The following is a 24,230-nucleotide window of genomic DNA, read 5'->3' as shown; positions in this document are numbered from 1 at the left end:
CGGCAGTCCATGCAAACTGCTGCTGCTGTGTACCATCTAATGGTGGTGCTCCAGAATCAAACTGACCAGTATATGGTGGTAACAAATACTCCATGGAAGGGTTTGGAGTATGATCGACTGAGATATCCGGGATGGTGTCATCCTCACATTGTGTCTGCGCAGGACCAGAAGAAGAAGAACCACGACGACGTTTTGAAGCTGGTGGAGGAGGCGTGTAAAGAACTTCAGCAGGAGGCATGAACTCCATGTTCTCCACAGACGTCAGAGATGTGATAGCGGTTTGTGGAAGCTTGCAATGAAGGATTTTCCCATCAGGCATGGTAAAACGGTAAATTTTACCAGAGTGAAGGATCTTGGTGTTTAGGAAGAACTGGGCATCAAATCTGTCAATCATATCCACACAAGGAGTATCCGAAAGATCAATACCATGGTGCATGAAGATCCGAGTAAGTAGACTGCCAATAGACTCCTCCAAAGGCTTCCTGTCAAGAGGACGAAGACCCCTAAACTTCCTTTCAAACAACATCTGAGCAAACAATGCTCCCATGTTTACCGAAAGCTCTTCTGGAGGTTCTTCTGCAACGTCATACGTCGGCCTGAGAGCTAATGGCAGCCTGTAGTGAATAAGCTGCGCTTCATCCTCGGTAAGTGATCCTGCTTCTGACTTTCCAAGTAGAAGATGACCCAGATATTTTGCTACCACTCGCAAGACCAGGTTTCTGAGCATTGCAAGTTTAGCTTCCCGAGATACATAAGAACTGTCTGCAATCTTTCTCCACAACAAGGAAGCACAAGGAAACTTGGGCAAAGAGCATGCCTCATGTCGGGTCTCAAATCCGAATAGTATACACAGCTCGTGTATAGACATCTCATAAAGCAGTCCTCTACATAGGAATGTAAGTTTACCTTCGCTAGCAACTTTGTTTACCTCGGACTTGTAGTGCAATTCAACAGAAGAGAGAAATTGTATAACCAAGTCTGGATATAAGAGTTGTGGATTGTAGCCAAGAGTTCCAAGTCCCATGTTTTTCACATCTTTTTGACATCCCGCAGAATTCCCAACTCCTTTGTAGTGTAATCGCATATGAACTTTGTTGGTTTCAATCTCATCCGCTGCAAACCATTGTAGAGAATGCAGTGGTAATCACTCCAACCAGCATAGTAATCGCGGTTTGTGTAGGATGCAAGTTCTCTCAGCTCCTTCTTACTTGAGATATGTCGGTTATGAATTGTAGGGAGTTTAGAGAATGGAGTCAATGGGTCACGAGGCCAAGGGGCTGCTTCCCGAGGCTCACCACTTTCGGGCTGCGCTGAGGTCGAAGCAGCTGTTGTGTCACGTGTCTGTGTTGCCGCCGGTGCTGCTTCCTTGTTTTTTTTCGGCGCTCCTTTTTTCACCATTTTCTGCACACAACCCTTAACAAATGAGTTCTCAAAGATAAAACTGAGTTAATTGGCATGGACAATGATTCAACACCTATGCAACTCAACAACTAACATTACAGCATCATCAATCTCAGTCTATTAATTCTAAATTTTCGAAATTTTTTTTTTAAGAAGTAACCCTAATTTCTTAAATCAAACTTAAAACTACGAATTAAGGCAAGAGCTATATGGAAAATCGTCACTAATCATCACCCTAACACACGATTTAAGCCAAAACGACTTAAAAACACTAAAATTTCACTTTTTTCTATTTCAATTTCGAACTATAAAAGTGGAGATAGAATTTCATACCTTTACAGATCGACCGAAAGAGTGGTAGATTCAGAATTATCTCACAAAATCGTATGGGTTAGGCTCAAGAATCGTCCAAATCGAAGTAAAATCGAGAGAGATAGGGTTTATGAAGTTGGGTTTGATCCCATTCTCTCAAAAAAAATTGGGGAAGGAGATAAAAGTGAGGTTTGATCTGAGTCTCACGATTTTATGAATAAAATCGTGTTAGTCCGGTTCAAATTAAGTGGGTATTAAACCGGATTTAACCGATGAAAACAATAAAATCGATTTGTCTGGGTGAGGGATCGATCGATCTGAAATATAGATCGCTCGATCTGTAGGCGATCGAGCTTTGCCGAACGAGCGTACTGGAACAGGTCGATCAAAATATGCTGCGCGTTTTTTTGTTTGTTCTGCTCAGGATCGACTGTCTGGATCGATCTGGTCCTACACAGAATGATCGATCTATCTAGATCGATCTTTTTGGATCGACCATCTTGTTTCGATCGATCGATCTATTTAGGCTGACCGGATTTGTAATTCTTTTTTGAGTTTAGTGAACTTTATGGTTTCTCAATTGATAATGTTGTCTTTCATTTTATAAACTCAAGTACTGTATATAGAAAAATACCATTATAACATAAACTCCTAAAATCATTACAAAATAAGTTTAAAAAAGCATAACCAACAATAAATCATAAATCATCAATCTCAACATACTCGGCAGGCTTACTACACTTAATAGGCTCATACTTTGACATTCTCTCAATCAGTTCTAGATCATTAGCTGCTTCCCATAGATCCCACAAAATCTTTATCCGAGCTCCCCAGATGTTCTCATCACTCACCATAGATATGTCCAACCCAAGCACGTGGCATTCGATGTGTTTTATAGTGTACACACCACAATGACATTGAAGTCGGTTAAGACCACTCATAGGTACATAGGAAACATTGTACGGAGTGATGTGGAGATGCTTCTGTATTGTCAATGACTGCACAGCCTTGACAATCCGAGGAATAAGCTGCGCGAAAGCTTCCACTTCCTTGATTTTTTTTTTACCCCCGCAATCAAACACCTGGATATTCCTAGTCACAAAACTGATGCATAAAGCAATCCAATGGTTGCAATTGACCCAGACAGGAACGTACATCCGATCCACATCGACATTCCACAACATCCGTGTTCTTCCATGGGAAGGCAGTTCACCTTTACCGTATTGAAGTAATAATGGATCCATGGTGTATTTCTTAATACCCTTACAGAAATTCTGGTAATCCTTAGCAATGAGGTCGCTGAAGACGCATGTCATGAAAGCAACACGGTCTACGTTCCATCGTTTCAATGTTGTCCTTTCCCGAAAAACATACATTATAGCATCAATTTCCTACCAAAACAAAGACAAATCTGTAATGTATACATTTATATAATAGGTAACATTTTATAGAAATAACCGGTTGAATGCTTACGTAGTTTTTAAGCCAACTGCTGGCAGACATAATACGTCCGGCTAGATCATCGTCTAACATAGAAGGACCAATCTGTATAGCTCTGTAAATAAAATACAATGGTAGAGATGTCAATTATTAAGAAAATCAATGGAATGATATATACAAAGGAATAACATACGTTCGTGTATTTTGCCAGTCCTGCATCTTCTAAAAATCTGCAGGATGCACAAACACCAAGCAGCGATCAGGGAAATCTTCGCCGTCTAGCTCTATATCTCGGTCATCTAATCGGACCGCTGGCTTCTTCAATGATTTTAGAAGGTCCAATGAATCTGTTGGCTTCTTCAATGATTTTGGAAGTTCCAACCAATCCAATGAATCTTCGACTTTAGCTTGAGAAGGATTCAAACCTTTCACAAATGTGTCTAATGGAAGGTTCTTCATGCAACTTTCCAAAAACTCTTGTGTACCCATACGAAGATCACTGGCTGATGATTGAGTAACTTTTGCACGAGGTAAATTGACACACGAATCAGCAGTCTTTAACTCTTGGTTTTTTATTGCCTGTTGACAAACACGTACAATTACAAATTACACATACAAATTTCAAGTTCAAAATAGAGAATAGACATAAACGACAAGTTAGAAATCCATAATAAACATACAAACTTCCAAATACATATTACATTAAATATAGTCATTACATAAACGACAAGTTTCAAATACATATTACCGCCTCATTCCAAGTTCCAACAACCTAGCTTCAAAGACCTACATTCCATCGCCTAGTTCCAAGCTTTCAACAACTTTTAACTCTTTCTCTTATTAGTTACCTTTTTCTTTGATGGAGCAGTGCCTTTTTTGCTGGTGCTAGGACCACTGTTGATTTTGGTCATGCTAGGACCGCTTGCTTGATCACTCTTTCCCACCAATTCAGTCACCACTAAAGTTGTCCTGAGCTGTGTAACCTCAGCCTCAATTTTTCCCAATCTGTCGGTTACACCTGTCTCAAATTGCTCAGTTCTCTCCGAAGCTGTCCTGAGTTGTGTAACCTCAGTCTCAATCTTTCCCAACCTGTCCGAGAACTGCTGACAGAATTTCTCCCCAAAAGTAGTAAAAGAAGCTTGTACCAGATCCTCCAAGAAGTTTTTCATATCTGTGTCAATATTCCCTTTTGATGAAGCAGCTAGGTGGCACAAAACATTCTTCTTCCTTGACTTTGCTCCTCGGTCTGCATGCTTTCTCTTGTTTCTTCCCGAAACATCAGATGTGCCATCAACATTCCCTGCAACATGACTATTTTCACCTCTCTCAGTATCAGCTGTTTGATCCTCTCCTTTCTCTTCGCCAGATTCCTCAAATTCAGAGTTCGTAACTTCTTTTACTCCCCAAACATGATTGTTCCAATCATGTTTGCTATTGATCATATCCAAAATGCGATCTACTCTTTCATCTTTCTTCTCATCCTTCTGTACAAAATCAGTTGCCAAAAGGACCACTCCATCTATGTTGGATTCCATGAATGAATGCAAAATCCCCTACAAACAATCAAATCATTAGTAAAGTGAACACGACAATAAATATTTTAATTAGAAAAATATATGCATACATTTTCTGGGAATAAGTTTTCAACGCCAATGATATCTTCATAAGAACATTTTGCACATCTTCTCCAATTACCACACAGTGGGCCTGTAAAATTTTTACTGACTTTTGTGCCACAAATCTCTCCTAAAGCAGGAACAGCTTCCATTATCCAAATTTGGAAACCAAACAAGAATCCTTCCATCAGATACCCCTCTTTCTGCTCCAATTTATGCCTTGTTTTATCAATTTGCTTCAGAAGGAAATCAAACGAATGCAAACCCCATGGGTAATTCCGAAGCTTCTCCAAATCCATCGCCAACTTCATGTACTGATGAGGGATATTCACCTTCTCATCCTTCCCCATCACCACACCCATAATAACACAAAGATATATCAGTCTCACCCTATCAACCCAAGTCCAGGTATTGCTCTCTTACAAATGCTTCTTTTTTATGATCTGCAAATTTATTTTTCCATTTGTCTTTATCTGCTTGCTCCAAAAACCATCATCATCTTTCCATGTCACTAACCCACTGTTATTCTCTCGCTTCACTTTCAGACCAGTGACAGCATGATACTCTTGCAATCCAAAATGCAGAGGTCTCCTAGCGAAAGTGAACCACTTCTCATGTCTCTTGCTTGTCATCAACTCCTTACACAAGAAAGAGTGTACCAACCTCGCCGAAAACTTTAGATCATTCTTCTGGATAACCATAATCTGTGAAAAAATGGGATCTTTCATAACTTCATCGAATTCGGGCTCCATTTTTTCTTTCAGGAACTCGAGAAGTTTTAGTCGGCAGCTGTTATTAATCTTCTTAACCTGAGGTTCCAATCCCTCACCGTATAAACGATCAGGCAACTCCAACTCCATACCTAAAAATTGAATACAATACAACATATATCTATTAATAACAAATATCACAGCTCAGTTAAATAATGTCTCTTAATACTTCATCAATAACCAATGTCAAAGAATTAGCATTCTCACTGTATTAATTTCAATTTTCTGGTGTTTTGATTTTTTTTTTAAAAACAATACCTAAAATTCCTAAATCTATCCCAAAAATATGATTTAAGCCATGATTGTGTACAAAATCTTCTCTAATAATCATCTTAACACATGATTGAAGCCTAAACATCCTAACTAACTCAAAAAAATTACCTTTTACCTTTCTATTTTCAAACTCTAAAAAGAAGTGGAGATAGAGTTTCATACCTTTGCAGAACGAACTAAAGAGTGATAGATTCGTAAAAAGCTCACGAAATCGTATGGGTTAGGTCAAATAATCGTCCAAATCAGAATGAAATTGAGTGAGTTAGGGTTAATGAACTTGGGTGAGAATTTGATTTTCTCCCCCTTTGTTCGTGAATGGGAAATTATGGGTTTCATCCCAGAGAAATCGAGTTTAAAGAGTTGAAATCATGCTTGGTCGGTTCAAACCAAGTGGGAATCAATCCGGATATAATCATACAAAACCAAAAAATTCGATTTGGGATTCTGTCCTGGGCACGGGATCGATCGATCTATCCTTACAGATCGGTCGATCCGTGTAAATCGACCTTAGCCGATCGAGTTAAATGGACCAGGTCGATCAGTATATATTTCGCATTTTTTTCTGAATAATGATCGGGATCGATCGATTCACTATACCTTGTAAAGTGGGATCGATCGATCCCCTTGTCGAACTCAATATATATCTTTTAAAAAAATTACATTTTTAAGGACATTACTGCCATTTTGGAAAAAATTAGTCTAATAGGACATAAAGTAGTATAGATTAGTCTAAAGGGACATAGTTACCATTTTTTTGCTCTAAAAAAAACAGATTTCCCAAAAAGATTTAACATGACTATTTAGTATTTTTTATGAAGACATCTCGCGACATATATGGTCAGGGGGATAAAAGTCTACAAACTTTAAAATTTTCTCTTACATCTAAAACATACAAACAAAATTATAAGCAGTGCAAGTTAACTACTACCCTACTATAACCGGCCAAATTTAAGTGTAACCCCCCCCCCCCCCCCCCCCCCCCCTCTTTTGAACTACATAACTTAACAAACAAATCACTCCACATCACTTCCTATAACATTTTTTTAAGTATTACAATACATTCTAATTGTCAATAACCCCGCGGGGCTCTGCTACTAGTTTATAGAATGCCCCAACACCAAAACAAAATATAATGGAAAAAAGCGTGTGCCTCCGAGTAATTAAGTCTCTACATCCATCCCTGATAATAACTTAATAAAATTTTATTAATACTTTAAAATAACATACTATATAAATCTACAAAAATTAAGCCATAAATATTAATTATCAGTGAAGCCGATGAAATAAAACCCCTTTTCATCAAAGTCTTAATTGCATTGTGTGAATTTTCTCTTCATCCGAGTTCATAGTGATACATATTAACAAAATCAACAATAATTAAAAATATTTTTCTATTTAACTAAGATTTTATAAACTGAAAGTAATAAATTATATATTTCTAGTAAAAGCTGGATTTTTTTAATTATAACGGCAAGAGATTGTATTTTTTGAACTCATATTTTTTTATCGATAAGATGATTCGGTGACATAGAAGAGAAGAAAACTTCTTTAGAAAAATAATAAATAAAAAACATTCAATGACTATTATTAGTAAAGTAAACATAAGATGAAGAAAACTATAAATTATTGCTTAAATTTGATAATATTCGTTAATAATAAATATCGTTGAATATAATGAAAATATTTATTAAATAATCACTAAAAATGAAACTAACAATTCAAAAATTTACTTATTAACACTAATGACTCAAGCTAAATCATATTGTGAAATAAATATTTTTTTTTCTATCTTATGAATAAGTAAATATGTTTCTAACTATGAAAAAAGGTTCAAAAGCACAAGTTTCTATCTATCTTTTTTTTTTTGAACAAGTAAATATGTTTCATCAAATCTTATGCGACATAGATATCGTGCTTCTTATGTACTCTCCCTCAGGATACCCTTCTCTATACACCGGAAAACACAGGTCTGATGATTCTTTCTTAGTACCAAACGTTAATCTTTAAACATTGTTCAGTCTTTTTTTATGTTCTGCTTTTTTGGGGGTTTGTTTTAGCATTGGGGAAGTCATTGCTAAGTTTGCTCAACTTCCTCCTCAATAAAGGGTAAAGAGGAAGTTGGGAAATCTTGAATTATGTAGTTTTTGTTTAGTCTATTTCTCTTCTCATCTCCTTTTTTTTTTTTGTCACATCTTTGCGAACAATCATTAATACTACTCTTTTTGTAACAATACCTCAGGCCTTGAAGAGAACTTTATGAAACTTGACCATGATGTAAATATATCAGGGTTTCTAGACAGAAGATGTGGCTTAATCACATTTATCATGAGATAGCTTTGTTCTTTCGTTTCTCTTTGATCTTATTTATGTTTTGGTAAGTTTTACTAACATGGTTCCTTTACGTTATCTTTTCAGCAAACCAACACTTGAGGTATGTATTATTAGACACAAAGTGTCTCACATCACATCGGTAGTTGGAAGGGAGCCTAAGCAATATATAAGATAGATGGACCACTCTACTTATTACCAATTGGTTTTAGGTTGGAAGCTCATCTAGCTTAACGTGGTATCAGAGCCCGATCCACGCAGCCCAACCCGATCCACATCGATCTGGCCCAAAGTTGGCCCATCGACCCTTGCCGAGCATTTCGAGATTGACGCTCAAAGAACCATGCGTATTAGACACAAAGTGTCCCGCATCGGTAGTTGGAAGGGATCCTAAGCAATATATAAGATAGATGGGCCACTCCACTTATTACCTCTAGCTTAACATGTACAACTATAAGTACTACAATGTTAATAATGAAGCTGAAAAATCTCATAACTCAATTTTTGTTCGCAACTGGGAACTTTTGAGGTCCTAAGCGAAAAAGTCAGGATTCTGCAAACACACTTATCAGAAATAGACACAAGACTAAGGTTCCAAGATCTTCTACGTACTTACAGTAAATGTTATTTGATTTTTGAGCTATAATATGGTTTTTCGATATAGCTATTGGACAGAGGTCGAGAGGATTGACAGCATAGATGATTTGCAGCTACTAGAAAATTCAGTAAGACAGTCTTTGTATCAAATCCGTACTCATAAGGTATAATCCATCACCCATATGATTAGTTAAGGTCTCACTTTACCAAACTTATGCATCAGCATCTTATGTCCACTGAATGCAAAAATCAGGTACAGAATTAGTTTTAAACAGTTAATATCATCTTTGGATATTTATGTACTAAAGCATACGTTTATGCAGATGACGAGTGAAATAGATGTAGATTTTGGAATGGATATGGAGCAACAACTTGAGAATTTCTCATGGGTCCATACAGATGAAAGCATGAATGTTCCTCTAAAACAAGAAGACCCAAATATGCAGTTTTATCATACTTACAGGGACATAACTTGCTCAGCAAGTTCATCTCTTGAAAGTTACTCAGGAATCTTTGGTAAAAGCTCAAATATCAAAAACAGCAATTCAACAATCTCAGCTTCCTAAATGATCCAAAGCTTCAATAACTAGCTGAGTGGAATCTATTAGGAAGTCCCGCAGATTACTACGTTAGCCAGATCTTGGAAGCATCTTATAAGCCTCAGTTTGGAGGAAACTTGGCTTCTTCTGAGACGCTAACGGCTAACTTATCATGCTACCGTCTTTGATGATCCTCTGCTCCCACGGGTAAACAATGGTTTTGCTTATCATTATCTAAATTGCTTCACAGTCATGTCATTGCATGTCTTGTTTTGCTAACTGTTTCTTATCAGTGAACTTAGCTCTACCAAAGCTCAGGTTCAAACATCATCTCAAACTCCCGAGAAAACAAGACTTACTCAAGAAGAAAAGGGAAAAGCTAAGATGTATGAAGAAGACTTACCTTGTGCTGTTCTCCAGTCGAAGTGTGACAGCTCAGACTCAAGTGATCAACGGTCACAAAGAGTTAGTCTTTCCCAAAAGAAGCTTGAGGACAAAACACTACTCAAGACTGGTACGGATAGAGCGTTTTGTCTAAAGCTGTCCAATGCATTCTCAGCCCTCGATTCTGAAGCTGATACTGGATGAAGCCATCTGTCTCAGCTTAGGGCTTTCACTTGCTTTCTCTTCTTTGTATAAATATGCAACTCTTGTACTAACAGCCTCCATGCTGAAATAAACAAAAGATTGAAACTTTATCTTCTTTGTTCTGTGTGTGATATTGAGGTTTCTTATATTTCTGACATATCTAAACATCCAGCCGCCAAACTTATAAGCAGCTCCGGAAAAACACGAAGCGTTGATCCGAGAAAACGCGCCTTTTATTTGAGCAGTCACGAGAATGCGGATGAAGCTAAGATTGATAAGTTACAGGGAAACCAAAAAAAAAAAAATCAACAAATATATATGATACCATATTAAGTTGCTTGTAACTTACGAGATTATCCAAAATGCATAATGAAAGTTTTATTTTTTTTATTCTTGTGTATTTTGTTGACCTACCTTGATAGTTGATACTCCTGCACATAACTTCTTTTGACGGTTATTCATATTGACCCTAAGCAATGTGATTTTAGGCGCTTACATCAGGGGTTTTTTTGGAAGACAAAGACGCAAGATGTGGCCTTTATCCGCAGAGACCGAGTATTCTATATCGTTCAACATGTTTAGAATTCGAATGGATATGCAAACTGCTTTTGGTGAACCGCATAATAAATCTATAAATATGTTCTTTGATAATCAAGATACGCTTCACATTGCAGCTAACTCCGTATTTCACAAACGAACTAAACATATCGAAAGAATTGTCACTATATCTAAAACTACATAGTTAAAGGTGAATTTACATCATACGTTCATACATCGGCACAAATGGTGACATATGTACAAAAGATTTTGATATACAAGCATTCAGATATCTTTGTGGCAAGTTGAATATTTATTATTTTCATGCGCCAATTTCAAAAAGACTATTATAACTTTTTGTAAATATTACATTTTACATGTATTTTTTTATTTATATCTCAAACTTCGTAATTATTCTAAGATGTATATCTACTCTCATAAGTCACTTAATCAAGTGAGCCGTTCTATTCACATCTTTGACACCTCAGATGCATAAGCAATACAGGTATACTAAAAACTGGTCGGAAATAAGACCATCATTAACCCCACTCTTTTAAGTAGGGTTCTTAGTTTCGGCTAAGAGGCGGTTTTTAGTTTTTCTTATATTTTTACTAAGAAAAATTAAGACCCGTCTCTTAAATAAATGATATAAGAACCATCTTTTAGCCGGAAAATATAAAAAAAATATCAAATCATGAGTTAAGAACTCCGGCTAAGAGACCGGGATTAATGATGCCTTAATGTTTCTGATGGGTCAGTTATCTAGGTTAGTTTGAACAGTAGATGGATATATCGTGTCTTGTTCTATAAATATATTTTTTAATCAAAAAGAAAAGACAATTAAAAGAAATACTACTAAAGAATTTGATTTTCATAGCAAATGAAAATATATTAACTATGCTTTCACTTGCAGTTCAAGTGAATTATTTTATAGAATTTCCAATATATATGCTGGGCGTGAACATAATAAACAAATATATACCTATTATTTTTTCCACTCTATATAATACATATGGTGATTTACGACACACAAACTGAAAAATAACAATCTCAAATATTCCGTACTTTTAAAAATTGAAAATTTACAACATAGATGATGATGACTTAACGACGTTAATACAATCTACCAATTCTTGAAAGGTGAAACTCTCCCTCTCGCTTCAAGAGGGGATACAAACACGATAAATGTACTACTAGCGGGTGGTCCTTAATTCCACCTCTGCATCAATAAAACTTAGTATTAAAAAAAAACCTCACCAATAATAGAAAGGTTCGAAAAGGAAACGTCATCAAGGCTTTGTGGAAAATCAAGCACTCGAAGCACCACTTCTTTTTAGGTAAGAACGGACCAAATTACTAATATGGCCCCTCTCCAATCTTTCTACTACATACAACACCACACGAACCACTAGTTTTCACTTGGTCAAATGATATGAGAATTTTTACCAAATCACCCCTTCCTAGCGTATCTGTGCGCCGGTGAAGGTCTGGCCGAAGGACCAACGAGCGGAAGCGACGTTGTTAGAAACGATGGTTCGACCATCGCTGGTTGTGACTTTGAAAGAGAGAGCTTGTCCGTTTAGGTAAGAGTTACTCTGCCAGTTTTGTCCCCAGTTTCTCGACATGGCTTGCCATCCTGTTCTCGACCCTTTAACCCACGCCGAGTGAACATCTCCGGCTCCTCCCACATTAGTAATCAGAACAAGGTTGAAGTAAGAATGTCCATTGATAGTAAACCTTATGCCTCCCCTTCTCACGCAAGACACTCTGCAAAACCAAAAATCAAAAGCAGAGTAAGTTTCTAAACACCTCCTCTGTTTTCGAAAAGCAAAAAAAAAAAAAAACAGGGTAGCTCTGTTTTTTTAGTCTTGTATTCTGTTTAAACAGAGAAATTGAATAAAAGGGCACTCTACAAAACCGAGTAAGATTCTAAACACATCCTCTGTTTTGGAAGTGAAAGAAACAGAGCAGCTCTGTTTTTGTCCTCTGTTTCCGGTTTAAAACAGAGGATTTGAAGAAAAAGGTTACCTTCTGTAGGCGACGGGGACAATGCCAGCTTTGTGTTGAGCGATGCGTTGAAACACGGGCTGAGAGAGATCGAAATGCTGCTGAGGAGGATTACACCAACCTCCTGCGTTGTTCGGTAACGCGTTGTTAGGAGGGCAGAAGTTAGTCGCTGTGACGACGATTGAGCCAGGGAGACACCATTTTCCATCGTTTTGGCATCGTATCTCGAAGCAAGCACCGCAGCTTAATCCGTTGTTGAACAGAGCCGTGCTCAGCGCCGCCGTGTTGGTTCCATACCCTTGGCTATAAAGGTTTCCGTACCCACAAGCACCTCCCATTGTGCCGGAGGCATCACCACCACCGTAGAACGTGGCGTGTGCGTTTACCCAACCGCCACCGTATCCATTCACACGTGACGTCATTACTGCGAGAACAACCATAACCAAGAAGCTGACGAGACCCATCTTGTTATCTTTTTATAAACCTGCACATAGGTAGTAAGATTGATAAGTTTATACTATTATTCTAAAAGAAGATGAAAGTAGCTAAAACTAGTAATGGGCTTGTGTGTGAGACAGAGGAGATGATTACTTATAGAAGCTTTGATCTTTCTTCCTTCCTTAAAGAGGTGATGATTATGAGAATCTGTTGTTTGGTTTAGAATTGGATACAACAGAGGATTTATAGAAAAACTTTTGTGAGTGAAATTTTACGTTTTTGCCACTAGTTAATCACCTACCATGCACTCATCTTTACTTTATCCTTTTCAATTCATCTTTATTACTCGCTCTCTTTTTTTATATTTGATGTTTCAGAAGAATTTTTTTTGTTCCAGACTATTTAACGTTTTAAAATTTATTAATAATTAATGCAAGATAACCAATGATATTATAGTTTCTATTTTGCTATTGGTTGAACTGTGGTAAGGTTAACACATATTTTTGTTTAGAAAATTAAATGTATCATAATCTGTACATAATAGGAATAATAGGAAAAACGTCAAATATAAAAAAAAACGGAGTGAGTACTATTATATTTTCATCTTTATTTTCTTCTCAATTAAAAACAAGGCCAAGACTCATAATGCAATTTCTTTTTAGATTTTCCCATATATATTATAAATTGAGCTTATTAAATGTAATATTAACGAATGAAGTACACAATAAGAAGAATTACTTTATTATTGGGACCAAAAACCGTTGAAATCTTAATATTTAATGGCATGAAAAAAACAAAGAGTCAAAGACACATGTAGGCCTGCAGGTTTGGGTCGGGTTGTTCGAAATGCGGATAGTTCGGTTCGACCAAAATCTTGCTGAATTGAATCGAATTTTATTGGTTCGGTATGGTATTCACGTAGTTCGGTTTAAAGTTTTTTTACCAAAACTAACCAAATTTTTTGATTATATTTTGGTTAAAATTTAGTTAAATTCGGGTAATTCCGGTTAGTTAGTTTTTTCAAAGTTTTGATTAACTCGGTTAGTTTTGTTCAAAATGTGGTTAACAAAAAAAATTAGAAAACCAAACTAACCAATTATCGAACCAAGATATTTTTTTTATAAACCTTTCAAATTGAACCGAATTCACAAGCTAACCGAAATTTTGTTTTGGTTTGGTTCGGCAAGTTGGGTTCGATTTAAACCGCAGGTCCGCAGGCCTAGACACAGGTGAGATACAAGAACTATTTTTCAGGCGCCTTCAAACAGTTATACACACAAATTTTTACTTGGAAATTATATATTAATTTTCCAATAAACAATTGAGGAAATTAACAATATCCTATATTTGGTCGTCGAAAAATTGTATTTGGTACCCTTGATGCAAATAGTTGTGATTTAAAACTGACTTGAATGATAAATGAAAGTAAAGAAAAGCAAGAAAATAAAATAAAGACAGAAATTTCAAGTTGGAATTCAAGTGGGTCACAGTGGGCTGCTTTGAGTTAGATTGTTACACGAGACGTATAGCTTTGTCGTTCGTTTATCTCAATCAATATTTCGATCAACTCGTAATTGTATCTAGGGAAAATCGGGAAAAAGAGACACTTTCGACTTTTGTTTATCTAAATAGGATTTTTGATAGTTTTGATCATTTTGTACAGGTTTTATCCTTCTGTAATGAAAAAAATAGTAAACTAAGTTTTAAAAATATAAAAAAATATGTAAGCCTTTGGAAACATTAGTATGACTATTTATATGTTTAAATTTTATTTTTAAAAATAGTGAAATCATGTTTTATTTTATTTTCTAGCACGGATATAATATTAGTTCTAGTCATCTACTTAGTCTAGAAATTGGATAGTAAGTATTACACATGGATTTATCCTGGGTAGAGAATACAAACAAAACTTTCTTCAATATTCTATCCTAGCTAGATTTTCGTCAGGTAATATTCTAACAAGATATCTTTAGTCTACTTAAAGTTTTATTACAACTTCTAACCTCGACTCTGTGAATTACCTTCTTTTTTATATGTGTCATAACATTTTCTGCCTTTTACGTTATCAAATGCGTAAGGAAGAATAAACCTCCCACCCTCTCTTCAGCACTCTGATATACGTACATTACATATTATAGGCAAATCACGAAAAAATATGGAAACTTTCATATTTCGATAAATATATTTCCTAAATCTAAACTAAATCTACCCTAAATCTCTCATATCTAAACTATATATTTCTTTCTCCTCCCACGATCTTTCTCTCCTTCGTTATTTGTCTCTCTCTCTCTCTCTTCTTAATGGACCATATATTTCTACTACATCATTTGGTTCCTATCAATGTTTTTAAACCCGACTCGGACACTGAACCGAACGATTTACCGGGTCGCTGGATCACTGGATCGACCGCGGGCGAACCGCGGGTTAATAAATGAATTAATTTTATTATATAATAATATATCAGCTATGTAAATAAAAATATAGAAACTAAAGTTTAATATTTTCTAAATGTTTTTATAAACATAAAATAATAGTTTGGATGTGTATATTTTTATGTTTAGTAACATTTAGAAAATACTTAACGTTAATTTCTATATTTTTATTTTCATTAGATATACAAAATATCAAAAAATAGTTTAGACTATTTATAATTTTTTCTAACAAGGTAAGAGTTATGGCATCTAAAAAAATCAAGACATAAAATTTATAAATATTTAAATGTTTAATGTGAATAATAAATTAAATTTCAAATACAAAATAAACCAAAAGTAAAAAATCATTATAAAAATTTATCAATAACGGAAATAAACTAACACCAAATCACATCAACTAATTTTGGTTCTCTCTACCATTGTTCACTTTTATTTTCTTCAAGTGGCATAGTGAAATCTTCATTAAAATCTAAAAATCACAAATATAAAACTGAAAAGGAAAAACCTAACTTTTTTTGTCGGTATTTTCACTTCTTAATTAGAAATTTAGAATCTAAAACATAATCTAAAAACATAATTAAAAATTAAAAATGAAGTAAAAGTTATTTATTGGTTCAACCAGTGGTTCAACCGGTATCGGGTTCCGGGTTCTATTGGGTTTTTGTGGGTTTTTGTGGGTTTTTGCGGGTTTCTAAATATTGGGTTTTTTCACAAAACCCAAACCGGATTTTTTCAGGGTTGCCGAGTTTACCGGTTCAACCGCGGGTCCGGGTCGGGTTTCAAAACACTGGTTCCTATACAACAAAATACGATATGATTAAAGAAGCAATATTGTTCGCCATTAAATTGACCCAAAATTTTCCCAAAATATGATCTGCAAAGAATCTGTCAGCATTGATACTACAAAGTCGCTAAAGGCTTTGGTACAACATTCTATTGAATTCATAACTCCCCTCTGATTCCAACATAAAAGACTCGTAATGTCTAGTGACCCAGTATATTATTATTACAATATCTTATAATGAATTTTAGGCTCATACAAAGAAACCAAACAGACACACCAACAATAATAAAAAAATATTGACCCAAAAACTATCCATAGAGCTTATTAAAAGACAAAACAATAAAAAACTATATGTTCTCCATAACCGCATGTGCTCCATAATCGTGACCCAATCCGTTCCCATTACAGTAGACTCATTGAGGTATGAGGAAATCTCATGCGAGTGAGGAAACCGTCTGTTGTGTGCCATAAGTATATGCTTTGAATCAATCCACCTTCCATGATCTGAAGTCCATATATAGACCTCACTTTTTTAACAAATTCCCAAAGTCTTGAATAGATGGAGAAGACCATCTAGCTTGATCTTTATAGTCATCTCTGTTAGTAGCACCATTTCCCTTCTGTTCTACTACTATCCCTCTTTTTTATCCTTTTTTCCCCTCATATAAAGGTCCTGTAAACAAAAACAGAGATTCCTGATGTTCCTTGTAATGCAAGAAACCTATGGGAAGATGTTTATAAAGCGATTGATTGCGCTAGGCATTTAGTTTACATCGCAGGATGGGCATTAAACCCTAACCTCATTCTCGTACGTGACGAAGAGACGGAGATTCCACACGCAGTGGGAGTCATGATCCCCAAACCATTTTGATCCCCAAAAACAATTCCTTAGATCATATTCCAAATCAAATCCTATCATATCTCCCTTTGCACAAGTAAAGAGACACAAACCTTGACAACCTTGACAACCTTGACACAAACCATTATTAATCGTATCCCACTTATACTCCCATAACTCAATCCCCTGCAGATAGCATCCTGAAGATATGTCCTTAGTGGCATGGATCTCGTTGTGTATATCCCTTTGAAACAATCGATTGTCCCAATTCTCCGAGTACCAAAATCTCCCCTCAAGAGATTTAGATTTCTCCTGATATCCATCTCTAAATCGGACCGTTCCCTGAACATCCGTTGATGATAAATCCATGTCGAAACCTCCTTAAACCCTTCTCGATCACCAAAACGAGGTTAGAGACGAAGAAATGATTGACGGAACACCGATGAAGAACAAAGATTATCTCCAAGAACCCTAAATCTCCATGGATGGAGAGAATAACAACCACGGCTAAGATAAGATTAAAAAGTATTAGAATAACCCAATACTCTTTAACCGTATTTTTTTTACCTTTTGTTTTCATTTTTTTACCTTTTTAATTAATATTAAATCAATTACGGAAATTATAATTTATACTTAAATTCATATTAATTGGTTAATTATAAAGGCATTATGGTATTAACAAGAAATAAAATCCTATTTTCCTAAAAAAAAGTTCAAAAAGTCTTATTGAGACAAATCTAAGTTGAAAATGTTTTTTTTCCCCAATTTTCCGTTATATTTATCTTCAGAAATTATCAAAACTACGATCAATGCAGTCGTGTCTGTCTTATGTGAAAAAAACGTCGCTGACGTACATTAAATTTAATTAGTTAAAATTGCTCCAAAAAAAAAAAAAAAACTAATGTGTCCGGTTATGAAGTATCTAACTTGTAAGGAGCTTGCTCGGTGTTTCTGCGGAAGTATGTACTAGGGTTAGATAGAATCTAGATTTTGAGATGACATTTTACTTTGAGCATCGAAAAAATAAATGCAGATCTTAAATATAATAAGGTGAACATGTTCAGCGGCAGAAATCTACGACCAGGTTTCCGTAATTGCACTCCAAACATGGGTCCAAAAACAATTCATGGACGGTCGGTCATTTTGCTAGTTCCCCGATGTATGAAATAATCATTTTATAATTAGTAAATACGATTTACTTTTCTACCTACGTGTTTAAGTTATTATATAATAGTGATAAATTTATGTACATATTGGTTATTTAATTTTAGTTATTCAATTTTTCCCCTCGGACCTAAAAACAAAATTGCTATTATATAGATGATAAAACAAAACATATGTATAAATAAATTATCATGTAAAAGCAAAAAAAAAGAAAAAAAATGAAAACAGAGATAGCCCCGCTGTTTCAAGCTACCGTAGTAACAACATCTATTGATAGATGAGCAGAAGAAAGTTGACACGAATCCATCCTCTTTCAATTGTTTATTAATGTTGAATGGTTTTCATCTACGAATGAATAGAGTAACGCCAACAATCGCCTCACTTTCCAAAATTTAAACATGTATTAAAAACATGTATGCATGCTTAGTATCAAATTATCAATCTATTCATTTGATTGGAATTATGTACAAAAAATAAAATGTGGTTTATAGCGTCGTTGTTCTATTTCTTTCTTCAAGTCTTGCATAGAAAATGTGTAAATAGATATGAGGGAAAACATAAGTGGGAGGAACTGAAGAAGTCTATAAGACCAACTCTAATGAGACACCAAAACACCAAATGATTTCATCTCCAATAGGAAACCAAAAATGACACTATCTCACCAAATTTGGTATAGAATAAATAGTGTTACGCCAAATTTAGTATAACACAATTCATCACACCAAATATTAAATATTCACATTTATTATGTTTCATTTAAGATATAATTCAATTATTATTATTAATCAGTTCAAATTTGTAATTACACATAAATATATTATATTATTTGTATTTTTAAATTATTTTTACATGATTAAAATATTTTTTTATTTTATTTTCAAATAAGAGATCTTTTATTATCATTTTCTTTATATTGTAAAAAAATAAAATATCATAAAAAATTATATTATATTTTATTTTCAAATAAGAAATCACTAAATTATTATTATCATTTACTTTATTTTATAATGTATTTTTATTTTAAAATATTTACTTTATTTTATAATGCATTTTAATTTTAAAATATTGATTATAATCTTTATTCAAGTTATATTTAATTAGTAATAAAAATTAATAATATTACATTATTGTAATGTTAGATTTAATAGTAAATAATTAAAACTTTATGTAAAACTATTTCACCAAACAATAAAATAACATTCTTATTTTTTATTTTATAATATAATTAAGTTTGTATTACTAACTAATAAAAAAATATTAAAATAAACATATTATATGTTACGTGCTTTTCATAATTAATAGTTTGTTAAACCAAAAATATAAATGTAAATAAATTTGATAAACATATAATTAGAAAATTGACAAACATAATATCTAAGTGTGATAAAATAATTATTTATTAATTTCAAATAATAAAAATATAAAAATTATTAAAACTGAAAACATCAAATAATATTAATATTAATATTATTTTTGGTGTAATATTTGGTGTCATGGTTAGAGATGATAAAAAAAATTTAACACCAAAACATCAAATCTATATTATAATAGATCAGTTTTTGCTCACTCCTCAGCGCGCCACGTCATTGTTTCGTGGGTCCCACTTTTAAAAAGTGTAAAAAAATGTCAAGCCTATGGCTCGAACCCGGGTTATTGAGATATAAACACCAACATTTATACCACTAAGCTAACTGATACCTCTGTACATTGATGGCCGAACCTAATATATATTTATGAAGGTCGGAAGCCCTTGCTTCTTCGGCTTCCTCTGAGGGTCGGACCTACAAGTGTGTTATGGGTTTCATTTTTAAATGTGAATCACGTTATATGAAAAAAAACTTAAGTTTGCAACAATTATGGTTTTCCTATATTGTAAACTGTTGTAGTTTAATATGAGTTATTTTCATCATTGTCTCAAACAAGTCTGAGTTACAGAGTTGCGCCGTGTGTATGTTCGTAATCTATTTTTTCACCGGTAAACTCTTCATGTCCCCATCTTAAATCGCTTGATCATAAATGTTCCTGATTTGTAGCCCTTCTGTAAACCATATATATATGATTCTCATCTTTGATGAACTCAATCTGCATCTCCACAAAACTCATTGATTCCTCTTAGCTTTAACCATCTTCTAGAAAATGTTTCTCTCTGCCTCTCCAGTTCGTCAAACCGGCATCTCGGCGTCCGTCACTCAACCTTCGAGTCTCTCCGTCTTGGTCTTAGTAGTCAGAGCATAGCCTCTGGCTTCCTCCACTTCTGGGATTCCCTGAACTTCAAGAAAGACAGGGAGTTGTGGGAATCACGGTTCTTTTCCTCGATGAAAAGGTAAGTTAATCTTCGATCTATCACACTTATTTAACATAATTGTTTTAATTTATTTCCTGATATTTGTTGGATAATACTATCTGCAGATTCCGTGATTCATGGGTTTACTCCTGTCGGACATGCTAATCATTACATGCCATCTTTGAAAGCAGATTCCATTGTGAAAGTCGATCGTTTTGAGGTTGCTAGGTGCTCCAAGTGATTGCGAACACAAACCTAGAAATTGGTAAACATAGCATATTTGGCAGCTCCAAGCAAGATTACAATCAGGCAAATTCAAGTGGAATGACATACCAACAACTGAAACTGGTAATTAGTCAACAACTTATCTCATATTTTCCTTATCTGAAAAAATCTACTGTGTTTCTGATCTATTTTTTCATCTACGTAACTTTAGCCTCTGTCATGGATAGCTCTCTCCCAAGAATTGCATTGACTATGGTTTCTAGGAAGAAACATATCTTGCTCCTGAAAAAAGACCGTGACAACCCTGTTGTAAGATTTTAGTTTGTGCTGAACAAAAAACCTAGATTTATTTTCTATTTAGTATAGTGATAGTTGTTGACAATCATTAGTTATTTGCCAATATGTTTTTTATGCGGTATATCAGAACTCTCCATTCCAAGCGGAACAGCAGATGGAAGCTAATTTTTCTGGAAGCTCCTCGACTTCAAGACAGAATCAGAAGATAGATGTTGGTGGGAGGTTAATCAAGCGAATACTTCAGAGAAGTGAGACGGCCTAGCCAGACTTCATCTTTTGTACAGCCTGAGCAAAGAGTGGAACCCAAAAAACACGAGAGAAGAAAAAACAAAACACAAAATTAACATATTCAGATCTTCTCTCTTGCATGTCTAACATCTGGCGCCGACGAAACTTAACACCCACGGCAGACGAAGCTGATGCAAGTTAACCTCTCATCAATCATGCTTAAAATCAATCTACGCTTTTCAATCTCACAAACTAAGAAACAATTTTACCTGCATGAATCGGGAAATTAGTGCCCACATTCCCGACATAGAGAAAAAAAAAAGATTTGAAGTCCTAACAGTTTTTTCAGTATTAGACTAAACCACAGATTCAAGGCCCAGTTATTTTGAAACCCTAACATTTTAAATCCAAATTTATTATTTTTTTCCATGCACTATTTGATTTATATACAAACAACTACCTAAGTAAACACTAACAAGTTCCATCACCCTCAACTTTGAACATATAAGATATAAAAATATCAACATGACTTCGTCGTTCATTCTTATGTCAAACTCATCAACCTATGTAATATCCAAAGTCTCATCAATCACATTATAGACAAAAAAACAATAAAATCCCGTAAACAAAACTATACAATACACCTATAATGTAGCCGACTCCGCGCTTGCGCGGAGACGATGCACCTAGTTTGTTATAATTTTAACACCAAATTTGCTATGATGGTTGGAGATGCCCTAACATCTGGTATGTTTAGCTAAATCGTCTGCATAAAGAGAGTCTTGAATATTAATGCATACTGAAATTTTTAGATAAATTAGATCTGCATATCGATAATTACGTTTTCCAAAGTATTCATAAGATAGGTTTGAATATTTCTATAAAGACGAAAAACAAGACCACCTTGAGTCGACTTTGGATTTGGTTGACTTCGCAATAGCTAATTTTGCAGTAAAAAGCGTTTGACCAACTAGTGAAAATAAGGAAAAATCATGTCGCTGAATTATCCCTGCTTACACACCTAGATAAATGGCATCGACAGCAACAACAATCAATCATAAAAACATAGAAGATTGTTGTGTGAAAATTTTATTTGCTTAATATATGAATGTGGATTTGTATTTGTAATGTGCTAATATACAACTTATATATGCATATAAATCGACGTAGAAACTTCTTATTCTTTAGTTTTGAGAAAAGGAAATAAATTATTTTTAAGTTTTTTGAAAAAGGAGAAATTATTTCCGAAATCTATTATAATGTTATGTCCTTATATATCATCATAATGTGTATTTATCTTAGTCAGATGTAAACCAGACAACCACCCTTTGCGCATGTTTGTCTGCGTGTATAAGAATATTGATAACATTAAGCGTGATGGTAGGAGAAGGGCAAATTGGTAAATATTGAATGAATGTTTAAAGTAAGCAAGAGCAGCTGTTGAAGTATATGACCATACCTGATTTTAACGACCATTGATCAAAAAAGAAAACGACCATTGACAAACTCTCTGTCTGAGATATCTCTTTATATTCAACTCTCTTTTTATTTTTGGTAAACAAAAATAGAGTATTTACCTCTGTTTTATGTTAATAAAGTTATATTTAACCGTTTTAAGTTGATAAAGTTAAGTATTATTATTTCTTCAATATTATTTTCAGCCATCGGAAAGTTTTCCTAAAATTTCACTTTCACGTTCTGATATAACCTTTGGAGTATTATATTTCGTCAGAGGTTCAGCTTTTACTTGTTGGGTTATGTTAAACATCTAAATGTTAATGATGTATAAATGATTGAGTTAATAGTTAGTGAAAAGTGGGTAGTACGTAGAATTTAACAAAATGGTGATCCAATGGTTTAAAATTAATCATATGAATCACATTTATAGGTTAGTATATCACTGGAGATGCTGAATAGATACTTAAACAGTAAGAAATTTTAAACTTAATTAGAAAAAATATTAAACTTAATTAAAATTTGAAAAAAGCAAAGCCGATTCAAAATTCAAAAATATAATGGTCTACATATCTATAATATCCGAAATATTAAAAACAAATATCTAAAAGCTGAACCAAAACATTAAACGATACTTAATTCTATATCTAAAATATTCAAAAACCAAAAAAACTGGGTACTTCAAAAAATTTTGGGGACACCTAATTTATTTAAAAGGGTTTGAAATTTTTTTTGATGCAGATGCGTCCACTTTATATTTCTTTTTTCTTTTACACTATTACGTAATGTGCAATAACTTTATACTGAAATGACTTCTAAAATAGGCAAAGCGCATTACGCATCTTAATTAACTAACATTTGTTTAAAACAAGACGTTGCAACGAAGTAGTATAAAAAATAAATAGGTTGTCTTTTGTCATCTATACTATTAAATCAGAATCCTCATGAGATTATAGCCTTAATTTTTGAAGTTATTTACAAATTTGCACTCATCTTTTTTTGAATAATTTTAATTATTTGTCATTTATATTTTCAACCAATTAAAAACACATGCTTATTTTATAGCAACTTGATACCAGTATAGACTTCGATCAAGATATTAGTATCAATATTTCCTAAACTAAATGATTCTTATGCTATAATATATTTGTCCATTAAATGGTTCAAAAATTGGTCAATCTACTATTATAAATAAAACCATTACTGTCGTAATTCACATCACCATTAGCTATCTATACATTTACAAACAGTTTATTTTTCAAATGCATACATTATATATATAACTAAGATACTAGCCCAATATATAAATGCATACATTATACATAACTAAGATACTAGCCCAATCTATAATGTCTATTAATCGAAGCTAATATATAATGTATGCTTTTCAGGTATAACATAACCCATTTTGTTAAACCCGTTGCATTTTATTCATTTTAAGTTTACAATAATTTTTGTAAAAAAATAGAAACACTGCATAATTAAATTTACTGATTATAAATATACCACTTTATAAATCCATTCTCAGATTCTATCACTATTTTATAAACATAAACAATATTTTTTAAAGAAATTACAAAACGACCAATCAGCATAACTATATTAGCACAATTACTAGTATTCTTATATGAACAATAATAAGAGCTTGAAAGCCGTCTTTTCAAAAAAAAAAAACAA

At 34.0% G+C, this 24,230-nt stretch overlaps 3 protein-coding genes and 1 pseudogene across 4 annotated transcripts; 1 reads left to right on the top strand and 3 right to left on the bottom strand.

Annotated features, from left to right (window-relative positions):
• Positions 1-2,411: 2,411 nt before the first annotated feature.
• LOC106353798 lies at positions 2,412-5,131 on the bottom strand. Its single transcript, XM_022696833.1, has 5 exons — positions 4,880-5,131; positions 4,002-4,706; positions 3,401-3,732; positions 3,187-3,268; positions 2,412-3,104 (listed from the first exon to the last, which is right to left on the bottom strand). The coding sequence occupies exons 1-5, from the start codon at positions 5,129-5,131 to the stop codon at positions 2,412-2,414; spliced, it is 2,064 nt and encodes a 687-aa protein (XP_022552554.1).
• Positions 5,132-5,188: 57 nt separating this feature from the next.
• Positions 5,189-5,629, bottom strand: LOC106353808. Its single transcript, XM_013793613.1, has one exon. It carries the CDS (start codon positions 5,627-5,629, stop codon positions 5,189-5,191), a length of 441 nt encoding a protein of 146 aa, XP_013649067.1.
• A 2,705-nt stretch (positions 5,630-8,334) lies between these two features.
• On the top strand, positions 8,335-9,814 carry LOC106435216 (annotated as a pseudogene).
• Positions 9,815-11,365: 1,551 nt separating this feature from the next.
• Positions 11,366-13,224, bottom strand: LOC106435227 (expansin-A1-like). Of its 2 annotated transcripts, XM_013876094.3 has the most exons (4): positions 13,000-13,224; positions 12,430-12,892; positions 11,848-12,168; positions 11,366-11,620 (listed from the first exon to the last, which is right to left on the bottom strand). In XM_013876094.3, exons 2-3 carry the CDS (start codon positions 12,870-12,872, stop codon positions 11,862-11,864), a joined length of 750 nt encoding a protein of 249 aa, XP_013731548.1. In that variant the 5' UTR covers positions 12,873-12,892; positions 13,000-13,224; the 3' UTR covers positions 11,366-11,620; positions 11,848-11,861. The 2 variants fall into 2 exon arrangements, with proteins under 2 accessions (XP_013731548.1, XP_013731547.1); XM_013876093.3 differs by having other exon boundaries at positions 11,366-12,168.
• Positions 13,225-24,230: the final 11,006 nt, after the last annotated feature.

This window comes from Brassica napus, chromosome C2 (assembly GCF_020379485.1).
Source record: "Brassica napus cultivar Da-Ae chromosome C2, Da-Ae, whole genome shotgun sequence".
Taxonomy (NCBI): domain Eukaryota; kingdom Viridiplantae; phylum Streptophyta; class Magnoliopsida; order Brassicales; family Brassicaceae; genus Brassica; species Brassica napus.
The sequence above is the reverse complement of the archived record's forward strand: the minus strand, read 5'-3'. Positions and strand labels throughout refer to the sequence as shown.